This window comes from Dryas octopetala, chromosome 8, assembly GCF_963921425.1.
Source record: "Dryas octopetala chromosome 8, drDryOcto1.1, whole genome shotgun sequence".
Lineage (NCBI taxonomy): Eukaryota > Viridiplantae > Streptophyta > Magnoliopsida > Rosales > Rosaceae > Dryas > Dryas octopetala.
In genome coordinates this window covers 11807347-11820482 of record NC_141373.1, presented here as the reverse complement: position 1 = coordinate 11820482, position 13136 = coordinate 11807347, and the positions used below count along the sequence as shown (strand labels likewise).

At 36.9% G+C, this 13136-nt stretch overlaps 2 protein-coding genes across 2 annotated transcripts in view; one reads left to right on the top strand and one right to left on the bottom strand.

Annotated features, from left to right (window-relative positions):
- Positions 1–6728: 6728 nt before the first annotated feature.
- Positions 6729–7898, top strand: LOC147277247 (uncharacterized). Its single transcript, XM_086252887.1, has 2 exons — positions 6729–7000; positions 7139–7898. Exons 1-2 carry the CDS (start codon positions 6729–6731, stop codon positions 7896–7898), a joined length of 1032 nt encoding a protein of 343 aa, XP_086109013.1.
- A 913-nt stretch (positions 7899–8811) lies between these two features.
- The window catches only part of HAF01 (HAC13 protein (HAC13)), a 29777-nt gene continuing 25452 nt past the window's right edge, over positions 8812–13136 (bottom strand). Inside the window, exons 19-22 of the mRNA XM_086252885.1 lie at positions 12980–13096; positions 12800–12856; positions 11556–12707; positions 8812–9433 (exon numbers count right to left, since the gene is read on the bottom strand). Coding sequence (XP_086109011.1) covers positions 9071–9433; positions 11556–12707; positions 12800–12856; positions 12980–13096 — 1689 coding nt within the window. The 3' untranslated portion in view covers positions 8812–9070. The remainder of the gene's footprint in view (positions 9434–11555; positions 12708–12799; positions 12857–12979; positions 13097–13136) is intronic.

Genomic DNA, 13136 nt, shown 5'->3' with positions numbered 1-13136 from the left:
ATTTTTCAAAATTAGGATTCTCATAATGACGAATTAATGATGAACTTCAATTTGAGAAGCCTTTATGTTCACCATTTCAAGTAGTGTTTATCGAAAACATTATGTTCGTCTATTTATTTGAACAAAGTTTGATAGCTTAATGATTTCCGATTTGTCTAACATTTTGCAAGGATAATAAGAAGGGAGGGAGAATGTCTGATCGATTTCTCAATCTCTTTTTTTTTTGTTTTTGTGTTTCAGTTTCTCTTATTTTAGTTTTTTTTTTAATGTTAATAATTATAAACCCCCTGGTTAGAGATAAAATCTTTCATAACCTCCACCCAAAATCTATCTCTCCTATAACCCCCAATCTTACACTTAATATTTTCCTAAACCCCCTAGTCAACTAATACCCAGTCAAATTTGACTTTCCATCTTTTAATTTTCCAATTTTACCCTTTTCTTTTATTTTATTGTATACATTTATTAAAACAATTATAGTTTTTGTTTGAATCAGGGCTCTCTCTCTCCCTCTCTCTCACCGATCCCTCTGTTTCCATCGATCCTTGATCATCCGACGGCCGATGCCGGCGAAAACGAAGACGATGACTTGCTTCCTTCCCCTTTTCCTTGCGAGCAGGTTGCACTTCGAGATGGAGGTAGTCATACTACAAAGCGCTACGAGACATGGTGATGGGATTGAGAGCCTAGGATTTGAGTTTGATATCGGGGATGCTGATCGAATATGCTAAGATCAGAGATGCTAAGATCGAAGATGCTAAGATCGGAGATGCTGCTAAGATCTTCAGTAAGATCTAAGCTCCTCATCGCTTTTAGATCTGTATTTATGCTCATAATAATTTCTAGATCTAGCTTGTAAATCTTTGTATGTGATTAAATTGATTGTTGTTCATTGACTGTGTGATGTTGTAGTTATGTTTGCTAATTCCTTTTGTAGATCTGCTACAATTATTTATTTGGCTGTGTGATGGTTGCTGTGTTGGCTACTCCTCCCATCTCGATGGTTGTTTTTTGCTTTTGATAACACACTTGTTCAAAGAAACTGCATCTATTTTGCTTTTGATTTTCCTTGTACTGTAGCATTGTTGTCGTCGAGCAGGCGTGATTTCGGAGTGTTTTCCTTGACAGACAAGAGCATCAAACGCCATACATTCCCAGAAGATCATTCTCATTCCCGGTTACATGACAAACCCACCTGGTTCATGCCAAATCTTTGGTAGTTTAATTTAGTTTATTTTTATGATTTTTTATTTTTTTATTTTTGGTTTTGTTTTGCTGGTTTTGGTTCAAGAACTGTTAATTGTTCATTTTCTGGAGAATATGTTTTGTTGCTCCGGGCATGGATTTTGGTACACAGGATTTAAGAACTATAAAATGTTTGAAGAGCAATGGTAAGAAAGTATTAGTTTCCTATTTAATGGTATTTATCATTCGTGACATATGCTTTGGATGTATATAATGTACTTTGTGATAGAACATGCATATAGTTGTCATAGATGATATTGATGAGAAGCATGCAAGGTTTGTATATTTAATTTGTTACGAACTTGAAAGTTGAAACTTGGCCTTTTGAAATTACTGTTTTATAAATCTTGTATATTACATTACAAGATCCTATCCGGTAAAACATTACATTACTCGAAATGTAATGTAATGTTACTAATACCCTTGTGGTTACTAATACCCTTGTGGTTGGCTACTCCTCCCATCTCGGCGATTAAAAAGTGCAACTGAATTCAACAAATTCAGTTTCTAGCTTAATTAGTGTAACTGTGTAAATTCAGTTTCAGTTCTAGAAAATTCAGTTTCACTTTCTGAAAATTCAGTTTCACCCCAAATTCAATTCTAGCTTAATTATGTTAATCGGATAGAAATGTGGGTTTTTTAATTGATTTATAAGTATATACAAATTTACTTAATTTATTGATTAAACAGTTTCAGTTCGTGAAACAGTTTCAGTTCGTGAAACAGTCAGTTCATGAAACAGTTTCAGTTCGTGAAACAGTTTCAATTCGTGAAATATGAGTTTTAATTGAATTTTGAATGAAATTATGGTTCTGAAATATGATGAATCAAATTTGCAGGTAGAAACAGATCGAGGCAGTGGCGACTGTCGTGTACTCGTCGCGCGTGAGGTGATCGGACGACGTTGTATTGTTGGCTACTCCTCTCATCTCAATGACTTGTTGTATTGTTGGTTTTTTTTTTTTTGATAAGGTTGCTGCGTTCTTTTTAGTGAAACGGAATTCAGTAAAGATGTAACTGTTTTAGTGAAGTGTAATTGTTTTAGTAAAGGTATAATTGTTTTTTAATTAAGGTGTAATTGCATTTTAGTCGAGGTGTAATTGTTTTATCACTTAATTCAGTTTCAGTAAGTGAATTTATAACTGAATTCTTCAATTTAGTGTAACTAAATTTCTGAAATTCAGTTTCAGTGTAATTGAATTCTTGAAATTCAATTTCAGTGTAACTGAATTTTTGAAATTCAGTTTCAGTGTAACTGAAGTTTTGAAATTCAGTTTTAGTATAATGAAATTCAATTTCAGTGTTTAATTTTAGTTTTAGTGAAATATTGAGTTTTAGCAAAAACTTCAATTCCAAAAAAAAAAAAAAAAAAAAAAAAACAGTTTCACCAAAATACAGTTACAGTGACGTCAGCATGTGTCAGCGCGCGTCAGCATGTGTCAGCGCGCGTCAGCATGCGTCAGAAGGGTAATTTATGATTATAAGTTTTAGGGGGTTTTGAAAGAGTTTCTAGATGGGTGGGGGTTTAGACAAATTTTTTTGGTGAATAGGGTGTTTAAAATTAGGCACTATTTTTTTTATTGATTATCATTCCACGTTAGATGCCATGTCATTTAATGAGGTAATGCCTAGCTTGTGCATTAGTTTTATTTCAGACTCTTAGATATTCCAAGATCTAAAGGCTCAAAAGATTTGTTAAAGTGTTTGTCAAATCATTTGTCCCATGATCCTATCCCATTTCCTTATTTCATAAATAATAGATTTCAAATTGCTATAGTAATTACAAATTACCTTCCAAGTTGCCACTTTCATCATGCGTACCTTATATTCTCTTTTCCTATTATAACCACCATCATATTACATAGCGTTTAGGCCAAAGAAAAAGAGTATTAACAAATCTTGTTTTGATTGGTTAGTATTGAAAAAAAAAAAAACAAAAAAAAAAAGGGTTTTTTTTTTTAAAGTCCATTTTTTAAAATTTACTATTCATCCGGCCCAAGCGCTACAGTAAAATACTGTAGCGGCCCACTTTTAAAACAACCGGTGCTACAGTAACGTCGCTACAGTGACGCCGTTACTGTAGCGCGCTACAGTGTTTTTAAAATGCCATTTTTCCCTTTTTTTTTTTTTTTTTTTTCCATTTCAGTACCAATTGGTACATAAACTACCCAAAAAAAACAAATAATAATTTATGTATTTTCATGTCATAAAACATGTTAAATAATAACCAATATAAAATACAAAAAATCAAGATGAGACATCCATAATCTTTTACGTTTTAATAGTAAATATAATTGTTACTATCGAATAGTAACAATCATCTATTGCTACTGCCGGGCAGTGGCAATCAAGTATTATCATTGTTTGATAACAACAATCACTTATTGCTACTGTCTGACAGTAACAATCAGAAATTGATACTGTCTTACAGTAACAATCACCTGTTGAAGATAACTAATATATCTTGTTATCGTCATACAATAACAATCACCAAAATTCAAACCATAGAAAATTACAAAATTCAGAGAGTAACAATCACCTGATTGCTACTGTCACACAGTAACAATCACATATTGCTACTGCCCGACTGTAACAATCTCCTATTGCTACTGCCCGACAGTAACAATCTCATATTGCTACTGTTTGATAGTAACAATAATAATAAATTAAATAATATAATTTAAACATAATATAATCCTTATGAAAGCATAAACAACCAAATGAATTATAAACCTATGACACAATTACAACAAACTAAAACAAAAATAAACTCAAATCAATTACTACTTGGCAGTAACAATCATAACCTCATTTACATATTGTTACTGATAAATATAATTGTTACTGTCGAATAGTAACAATTTATAACATTAATATTATTGTTACTATAGAATAGTAACAATTACAAATCAATAAAAATAGTTGTAAATGTAGCAGTAACATGTTAAATACTAATACAAATCAAAATAAATCAAACATAAAAATTACAATAATAAGTTGTCACTAACAACCAGTAACAACTAAAAAAATTCTCTCCACAACCAAATAAACATTTACTCAAAGATTTCAACTACTTTATCCATCTGTCCTACTTGAGCATAACCAGTAATCATAGTATTCCAAGAAACAATATCCTTGTTAATCATTTTTTCTGAAAAGAGATAGAGCTTCAACCATTCTCACCCTTCTGCAAATACAAACATCAACCAAAAGAATAAAACCCAATTGAGCAATTTTCCAAAGAAACAAACAAGAACAACAATCAGAAAACTCACAATCAAAACCAACCCATTACGCTATGCCATAAAAATTGTATTTCACTGTTTCTACGACTGTTTTTTTTTCCCCTCAATTTTTCTAGATAATATGTTAGGTATCAGGTTTCATTGATATCATGGGCATCCTGCACACCATAGAAGCTTGATGGCATTCAAAGTGTCTAAAGTTTCACGTACACATGGTCTTAGCATCAGAGGTGTAATTCATTTCAGCCCTAGAAGCAGTGCAGTGAAGGCAAAACCAATCACCTTCAGGTACAGTAAAACCAAGTCCAACACAGTATGTATGAGCTGCTGAGTCACACAGATCACAGAGCAACAAAAGACTTTCATCTGTTGTACAGTGGCACACATTACACAAAACTTGTTCATAAGAATGAACAAGCCCAGCTGTGTTACCAAAAGGAAGGTACACCTGCAAATTGTAACACAACCAATTCGACAGGAATGTACATTTGGCCCAAAATTCAGCAAACAGAAAACCCAAACAAAAAAGACAGTCTAATACAAAAATATCCACAGCCTCAGTACCTGATCGCAAATGGGGACCTTAACCACTCGCTCACGGGCAAAGACACCGTCTTTCGGCGGTCTACGAATGGTGGTAAATCTACGCCGGCAAATTGGGCAGCGCGACTCCGTCTTAGCCCACTCCATGATGCACAAGAAGCAGTAGTAGTGGTCGCAGCAATCGATTTTGCCTCTGATTGCTTTGCCATCGTCCAAGAAGCAAATTGCACAGATCTGAGACAACCACACGGTAGATCGAAGTCCCCTAAGCCCAGTGGTGGTCGCGATGATCTGGTTGCCAGAGGTTTTGGGTTTCTGATCTTTGTAGATCTGCTGAGCGAGCCACCGAGCGCGCGAGAGAGAGAGACAGAGAGCGAGCCCAACAGGTCCGTACAGTTCCTCCAGATCTCAGAGATCCATTTCGCTTCGCCATGGCTCAGCCTCTCGTAAAGAAGGACGACGATCATGACGACGAAGGTGAGTGTGTGTCCCCGTCACTTGTAGAGAAACAAAAAAAGGAGGGAGACAGAGAGAGAGAAACAGAGAGGGAGGGAGACGGAGAGAGAGAGAGAGAGAGAGAGAGAGAGAGAGAGAGAGAGAGAGAGACGGCGAAGCCTACTCCGCCGAAAACGATTCGATTCCCAAGGCCTGCATCAGGACCATCTTCGCCATCGCGAAGAAGCTCTGAGAGCAAATCTTCCAGGCATCAGCACAGCCATTCAACAACGAGCTCTGAGCCAACGAGGTGAGACAAAGTGAGGTCAGAGAGAGACGGAGAAAACAAGACGGAGAAGAAAAGACTGTTAGAATGTGGACCGGGTTAGGTGTTATTGGACCTCCTTCAAAACTAAAAAAAAGCACAGGGTCTTAAAGGTATAAAGAGCCCAAATTTGGGTTTTATAATAATTTACTTAAAAAACCCCTACCGTTAACAAATCTAATGGCCAAAGAAAACAGCTAGTATTAGCAAATCTTGGATCACACGGTAATGTAATTAATGTAAACGAAACTGAACCAACGGAAACAATAGCTAAACAACAATTTGATATGCAATCATGCCAACCCTATCACTATATTTAGCTCCCAAAATTCTGTTCCCCAACCTGATCTTCTCAGAAAGCACAGCTCATACACGACATGTTAACTTAGTCCTAAAAAAAGCAAGACCAGATCTCATTTGCATAGGACAATACAAATTAACTCAGACACCCTTTAATCCCATCATTCCATTCCCTATATATTTGTTCTCCTCATTTTTATTTCTATCTAAGCTTCGAGTTCATTCTTGGTACGGATACTGTATGACATACAAATAGATACAATTATCGAAAAATCTATACCCTATAATGTAAATTCAAAGGCAAAAGTGTGTTTGTATGTCATACGTGTCCGTACCATAGAATTCTCCTTTTAAACCCTTATTAATAGGGGACAAAATGGAGGTGGAGAGGACAAGGCACTCCTCTCAATTTCTTCATAACCACTATAATCTTCAGCTTTCTGCATTTGTGCATTCGCCAAATTGTTTGCTCAAGCTCTTCTTTGTGTCCTGCAGTTCGGATCTCGTGTTTTCACCGAGCTTTTGGTGATAACTTTCAGGACAAAGTGTGAAAGAGTAGTAGGATTGGCTGGTGGATATATACCAAAAGACCAAAACAAAGTGAATTTCACCTTGTTAAGCTTTTGGTAGATAGGATGGAAGTGAATTACCAAAGCCTTTTGGTTGTTAAGCTTCCTCATTCGAAGCTTTTGCATGTTATGTCTCAGCTGTCGGTGTTTTTGGCTTTGGTGACTATCACGTTGCCCGGCATTGGATCCATCTTGAGGGGACTAAGTGTTCCTGATCAAGAATTGGACACTAGATTTGAAACTTTGGACTTTGAGCAGTTGGGTTTGCTTTTCCATGATTTGGCTGGTGAGGGGCTTCTCAGAAAGGATGATAAAGCTATCATTGTGAACTCTGGCAATGTTGTTGGTGTGGTTCACAATCTTCATCACTTAGATAATGATGAATTTGTTGTGGAACTTGATTTGGAGCAAAAAAGCTCCTTCTTGAATGTATCTTTGGATTTTGTTTGGACATCCGATTTTGTTGATGCTCAATTTGTGGATCGCATTTTGAAGATTGGCGGCATTGTAGCTTTCCCATTAGGCAACAATGACCCTGATAATGCTTTTAGTTATAGAGAAAACACTAATTACAGGATTGTGTATGTTCGCCCTTATACTTCCATCATTGTGGCAATGAGGAAAACAGGTTCAGCTGATGAGTTGGGTGGGGATTATTTAAGAAAAAGGCGGATTTGCCAACTGGCTACCGAGGCCAAGAAATCAGCTTTGAAAGGACTAGAAGATGTGCTGCTGGAGCCACCGAGGCGACCCTCTTTGGCAAAATTCAGAAAGTACTTAAAGAAGATCAAGTTCCTTCCTGACTTGTTGGATGGTTCTCTTGGAGGTTATAGGCGCTTAATGTTCGTTAATGTGGGATTAAACAAAGAATTTAGGCGTGTAATTGATTGGTTTCATCAAAATTATTGGAAAATGAATGACGAGTTTGAGATTTACAACCTTCAAGTAGTGCCTGAAGAAGCTTCAAGTAAGGGAGATGACATTTCGGATTGGTTAATGAAGAATGTGGGAGAAGAGGAATACGTTGTGATGAAGGCAGAAGCAGTAGTGGTGGAAGAGATGATAAAGAAGAGGACAATCTGTTTGGTAGATGAATTATTTTTGGAGTGCAACAACCAGTGGTGGCAGAATGGGAAGAGGACTAATAATAAGAGCAAGAGAGCTTATTGGGAATGCTTGGCTTTGTATGGAAGGTTGAGGGATGTGGGAGTTGCTGTACATCAATGGTGGGGTTGAAACAGAAGTTGATCTGCTGCTTTAAGTCTCTGATGTGAAAAAGAGTGATTTTGGGTTGTAGCTAAGCAGTTTCATTAGTGAATACACTTTTCTTCTTGATTAATCCTTATAGAATATACTTTGTAGTTCATGTATGCGCATGGCTTTTATTTTATCTTTTATTTATTTTTTTTTTTTTTGTGTAGTTTAGTTGCAAAATTGTTAGGGAGAGGTACTATCTTGCTGGGTTTTGTATAGATTATGAGCTTTTCATCTTGTTTGCTCCTTTTGTGGTTCGTCTTTCTTGTTTAACTTTGTTAGGGACTTGGGGCCATATTAAGTTCAAATTTACAGAACAAAAAAGGGATTTCTAAAAGAAGCAATGCTCAAATAAATAAAACCTTAATCAAAGGTTATCATTAGAGATTAAAGTAAACCAACCAAGGTCAAAGTCCCTAAGCAATAGTGATGGCCTTAAAGTGTTGCAAATGGAACTCCATTTACTTTTCAAACACTTAATAGAGTAGGTCCCAACTAAATTGGGAAAGTGATCAGCATATACGATTCAAATAATTTTTTTCGTGATAGGAAACCATCCCAGAATACAAATTTTTTTTGTAAGTTTTTGGTGCAATGGAAGTCACTTGACTTTAGATAGAGGAACATAACCTTAAGAAAAAGTAAACCTGGAAAATCTTATTGTAAGAGCTGAAACATTTTACTGGCCATAGCAAGCACATGCATAAGGAGGTTGTACTCATAAATGTGAAAATACATTACTAGATCCCTAACATTTTCAATTCAAGGAATAATGCTTCCAAGAAACTTCTTGAATTGCTTTTTTCCTTTTTTCCTTTTTTTTTTCCCTGATTACTCAAAAATGGTTCTGCTTGGGGCCAGACCAAGGCTGTTTGATGAAAACTAAGACATACATCTCCAGTGTACAACTGATACAACTTGAAACCACTGTCATTGAATAAGTCATATGCACAAATTTACAGAAGAGATGTGACTATTTCTTTCATTGATGCTTCCGACATACAAGATGAAATCAAAGCTGTCTCTTTGATCATATGCAGAAGGACCAAAATAGAATTAAACCTTCAAACCTCAACACTTCAAAAAAAATTTCCCCTGCGAACTGAGGCTTTTTTTTTAAAAAAAATTGATCTTGAATTAATATACATACATCTCTAGATATCTACAGATTCAATGCCTGCTTCAGCTTCAGTCAAGCTTTCGTCATTCTCAACCAACATATAGTCACAAATCTCTAAAAGCTGATCTGCAAGGGGCGGGATATTTGGGTTACGCCCATCATTATATTTGTGGGCATTATAGGTAATCTGCCACACGTCGTGCCTGAATTGCTCCCGGCTCTTGTACTCCATTTTCCTCACCTTCTCCCTGATTGTAGACAGATCCATGGGGCGTTCGATGATGTCCAGGTAATCAGGAGCTTCCTTTTTGGATACCGGTTTAAGAAAAAGATATGACACATCAAGTCGATCTTTGAGGGTTTCTACAATTCGCTCCAAGATATTTGCCAAACCAACCTGTAGAGAAATTAAGAATTAATACAAATTGTCTGTAATATGTTACAAAGGATATTGATTTAAATTTTAAATGTCTCTTGGAGGTCCACGTGAATCTTCCTATACCATCTGTGAAAATTGCACTTTACTAATGATTTTTTTTTTGAGAAGAAACAAAAATTTTTATTAAAAATACAAAGATTAAAAAACACAGAGTGGATAAGGAATCCACAAACTTAGAAAGAGATAAGACAAAAAAAACAAACTGATCACAGAAAGGAAAAAATACCCAAGACATCACACTACAACAGTACAACTAGTCTCAGTGCACAACAGCTAACAAGTTCAGCATAATAGAAAATATAGAGTGTGCCCAAAAATCAGCCGTAACTGATGCCCATAAAGCAGCCCAGAATTTCACTCGCTCCCAAAGAACTTCCACTTCAACCCCCTTATAATCATTGAAAATTCTTCTGTTGCGCTCCATCCATAAAACCCAAAAAACTGCCAGCAACAAGCAGCTCCACAGGGTTTTAGCTTTTTTCCCCTTCCCTAAGGCCTGAAAGTGGATACTCGAAAGCTCAGAACATTTTTGTGGTATTACCCATGAAGCGCCAACCTCCCTAAACAACTTCCACCACAAATGTAAAGAGTAAGAGCAATGGAGGAAAACATGATCCACACTCTTCTCCCTCGCTTACATAGAATGCACCACTGAGGTGAAAAACAGATAAAAGGCCTCCTCCATTGAACAAGATCACAAATGTTTACCCTCCCAAGAGCCACCAACCAAACAAAAACTCGAACGTTAGGAGGGACTTTTGCTGCCCAAATCTGGGAATAAGGAGAAAAATAAGGATCACTGCTTTTGTTGCATAAAAAAATACTGTAGGATTTGGAAAAAAAAAAAAAACCCTGACCCTTCTAACTTCCATCTTCTGGAGTCCACCCTTAAAGGAAACAAACGAGCCCCTTCTAGCTTCTCTAGCAAAACCACAAGCTCAGCTAACTCCAAATCATTTGGGTTTCTCCTAAACCCAAGATTCCAACTATAAGGGGACACAAAAGCATCCACAAAATTTGAGATACAATCCTGATGCTTTGTAGACAGTAAAAAACAGCGAGGATACATTACTCTCAATGGGCGCTCCTCCAGCCAACAATCCTCCCAAAACCTGACCCTAACCCCATTGCCCACCACGAATTTGCAGCAATGTAAAAAAGACGGATAACCAAGAGAAATGTCTCTCCAAGGACTACGGCTCGAACCCCTCGGCAAAGGCTTTGTGTCCCAACCATTAGCAGCCTCCCCATATTTACTTCTTATCACAGAATGCCCATAATCAGATTATTTTCTTGAGCTTTTTCCAAAAGTCTACTGAGCACATCCACAATTAAAGTGAAAAGAAAAGGTGATAAGGGATCTTTATCACCCTCTGTAATTTCTTACAACAAATAATTAAGATAAATAAATAGGTATTTTCAGCTGTAAATTCATTTCTTGCTTCAGACATGGTGCATGAGAGTTTATCTTGCACAACTTCAACAAAGAACAATGGACCCCTACCCCTTTTTTTTTTTTTTTGGAACAAGCATTGTCCCATCCCATTCTAAGTCAAAGTGACTAAAATGCTGTACTGAGACCAGTTCAATAAATCTCCACGATAGAAAAAAAAAAAAAAAGAAAGGGATAAAGTAATATTTGAGTTAGCATATAAATTTTAACACAATTCCTTGCCTACTTCCCATAGACGCTACTTAAATAAACTCCCCTAACAGTGAATCGTGTTTACTCCTAATCTGTTTACTGTCATACAGTTTAAGAATAATGAATATCTAAGGAATTTTAAATCACACCACAAACAAAACTATATTAACTATTTTACTCAACGTCAGTCTATGTAAATATACTGAACCTACTAGAAAACATTCTTAATTCCAAAAGAAAGAAAACTTGCAATTCATAGTGGGTGGGGTGGGATTGTCCTTTTCAACTGATCTATGCCTAAATTCCATCATTGGTGTAGGTGGTGATCTATTATGTATCATGGAATGAATGTACCACCAGTGGTAATATGAAGGAAGCATGTGCAAGTGAAAACCTGATTGCAGCAATATATAAAGATAAGCATGAATAGATTACCTCTCCCCCTCTACGACGCTTTGTAATCGGGACAGATTCTCCACCATACCTTCCCAACTCAAGAGAAGGTCTCCTTTTGGCACTGCGATCTCTTTCTGGCATCCTTTTGTCAAATCTTCTTGCCCGTGAGTCCTCTAAATACTCATCTCTTATCTCAGGCCTTTTCTTCTTCTTTTTGTTCTTCTTTGCTTTCTGGCGTTCTTCTTCTTCCCTCTCTTGTCTGATGGCTGCTTCATATCTTCTAAGCTCTGCTAGTTTTTCTTGCTCCTCCATCATCCTCATTTCTTCTTCATGTTTCCTCCTGGTCCTCTCTTCTCTCAATCTCCTTTCATTTCTCAGTTTCTCTTGCTCTTCCCACCATCTCCTGTCATCTCTAGCTTTTTTTTTCGCTGCTTCCTTGGCCAAATACATGTTCTCCTGCTTCCTATGTTTTTCAGAACTAGTCAATTCAACAATTCTTTTAGTTTTCCTGGGCTCCTGGCGAGTGCTCCCATCCTGACTGACCTGATCTAAATCAACAATTTCTTTTGGACGTCTAATTACAATTTTCTTATGATGTTGCTCTCTATGTGCTTCCATTGATGGCCGTTTAGCAACCGAGGGCTTTTGAGAGTCGACCTGATCTTTATCTGTATTTGCTGGTGGCCGTATAACAATAGTTGGCTTTGGTGATTCAACATGGACCCTATCTGTATCTGTGGGAGGCCGTATCACAATAGGGGGCTTATGAGATTCAACTGGTACATTTTCAGGTTTCATCTTGTTAGAGATTATTATTTTGTTAACTTTAACAGTGGGCTTCCCAATTTCGGGATCAGATGTGAGCGGCCCTGATGTGAGCGGCCGCTCAGAACTCTCTGTCTCTCCAAGAGCCTGTTTATCAGGAAGCTTTTCAGTTGACCCACATTTGAATTTCAGTGGAAGTACTTTTGTGCTCGGACCAAGGTTTTCAACCTCGGAAGTTTCAACCACAGCAATTTTAGTTGCACTTTTTGGTATCAGCTTCTTTGTCGTAGTTTTCTGTTGAGACTGACTAGATGAATTCAGAGCAGTCGTTTTTCCAGATGCTTTATCCAGATCTGGAGTTTCTAGGTGTGTTTCCTGATCTTCTCCATACTTGGGGCAGTTCTTGTTCGTCCTCATGTGTCCAAGCTGGCCCGTCAAAAAGGTAAACATCACTATTAATCATATTATTTAGCAGAATATTACCAAAGCTCTAAGAAAAACTAATTTGAGTTATGCACCTGACCACATGCTCCACAGACAAAACTCTCTCTTGCTGATTTCTTCTCCTTAAACATCTGAATTCAGAAAAGAAATTAAACTAAGAAGGGTTTCAGGGGAAATGAAAAGTAAAATATATGACAATCTTCCGAAAAATGAGAAGGCATCCAAAATTTTCCTTGAAGGACAAGCTCACTTACCTTGACACCATCTCCTGATATTTTCAGTTTCTTATTCATTAGACCCACATGTGTAGTATCATTCTTTTTCATTGCTTTAAATTTTCCAGTCTTGTTTCTTTTAAGAAGATTTTCCACCTGCAACCCAAACATAGAACATCACTCACAGTTCAACCTA

Bases quoted from the DNA above. Each gene is read 5' to 3' on its own strand.
- LOC147277247 (XM_086252887.1), top strand. From the start codon at position 6,729: ATGGAAGTGAATTACCAAAGCCTTTTGGTTGTTAAGCTTCCTCATTCG. The intron at 7,001-7,138 runs TGTTGTTGGTGT...TGATGCTCAATT, and splicing joins ATCATTGTGAACTCTGGCAA to TGTGGATCGCATTTTGAAGA.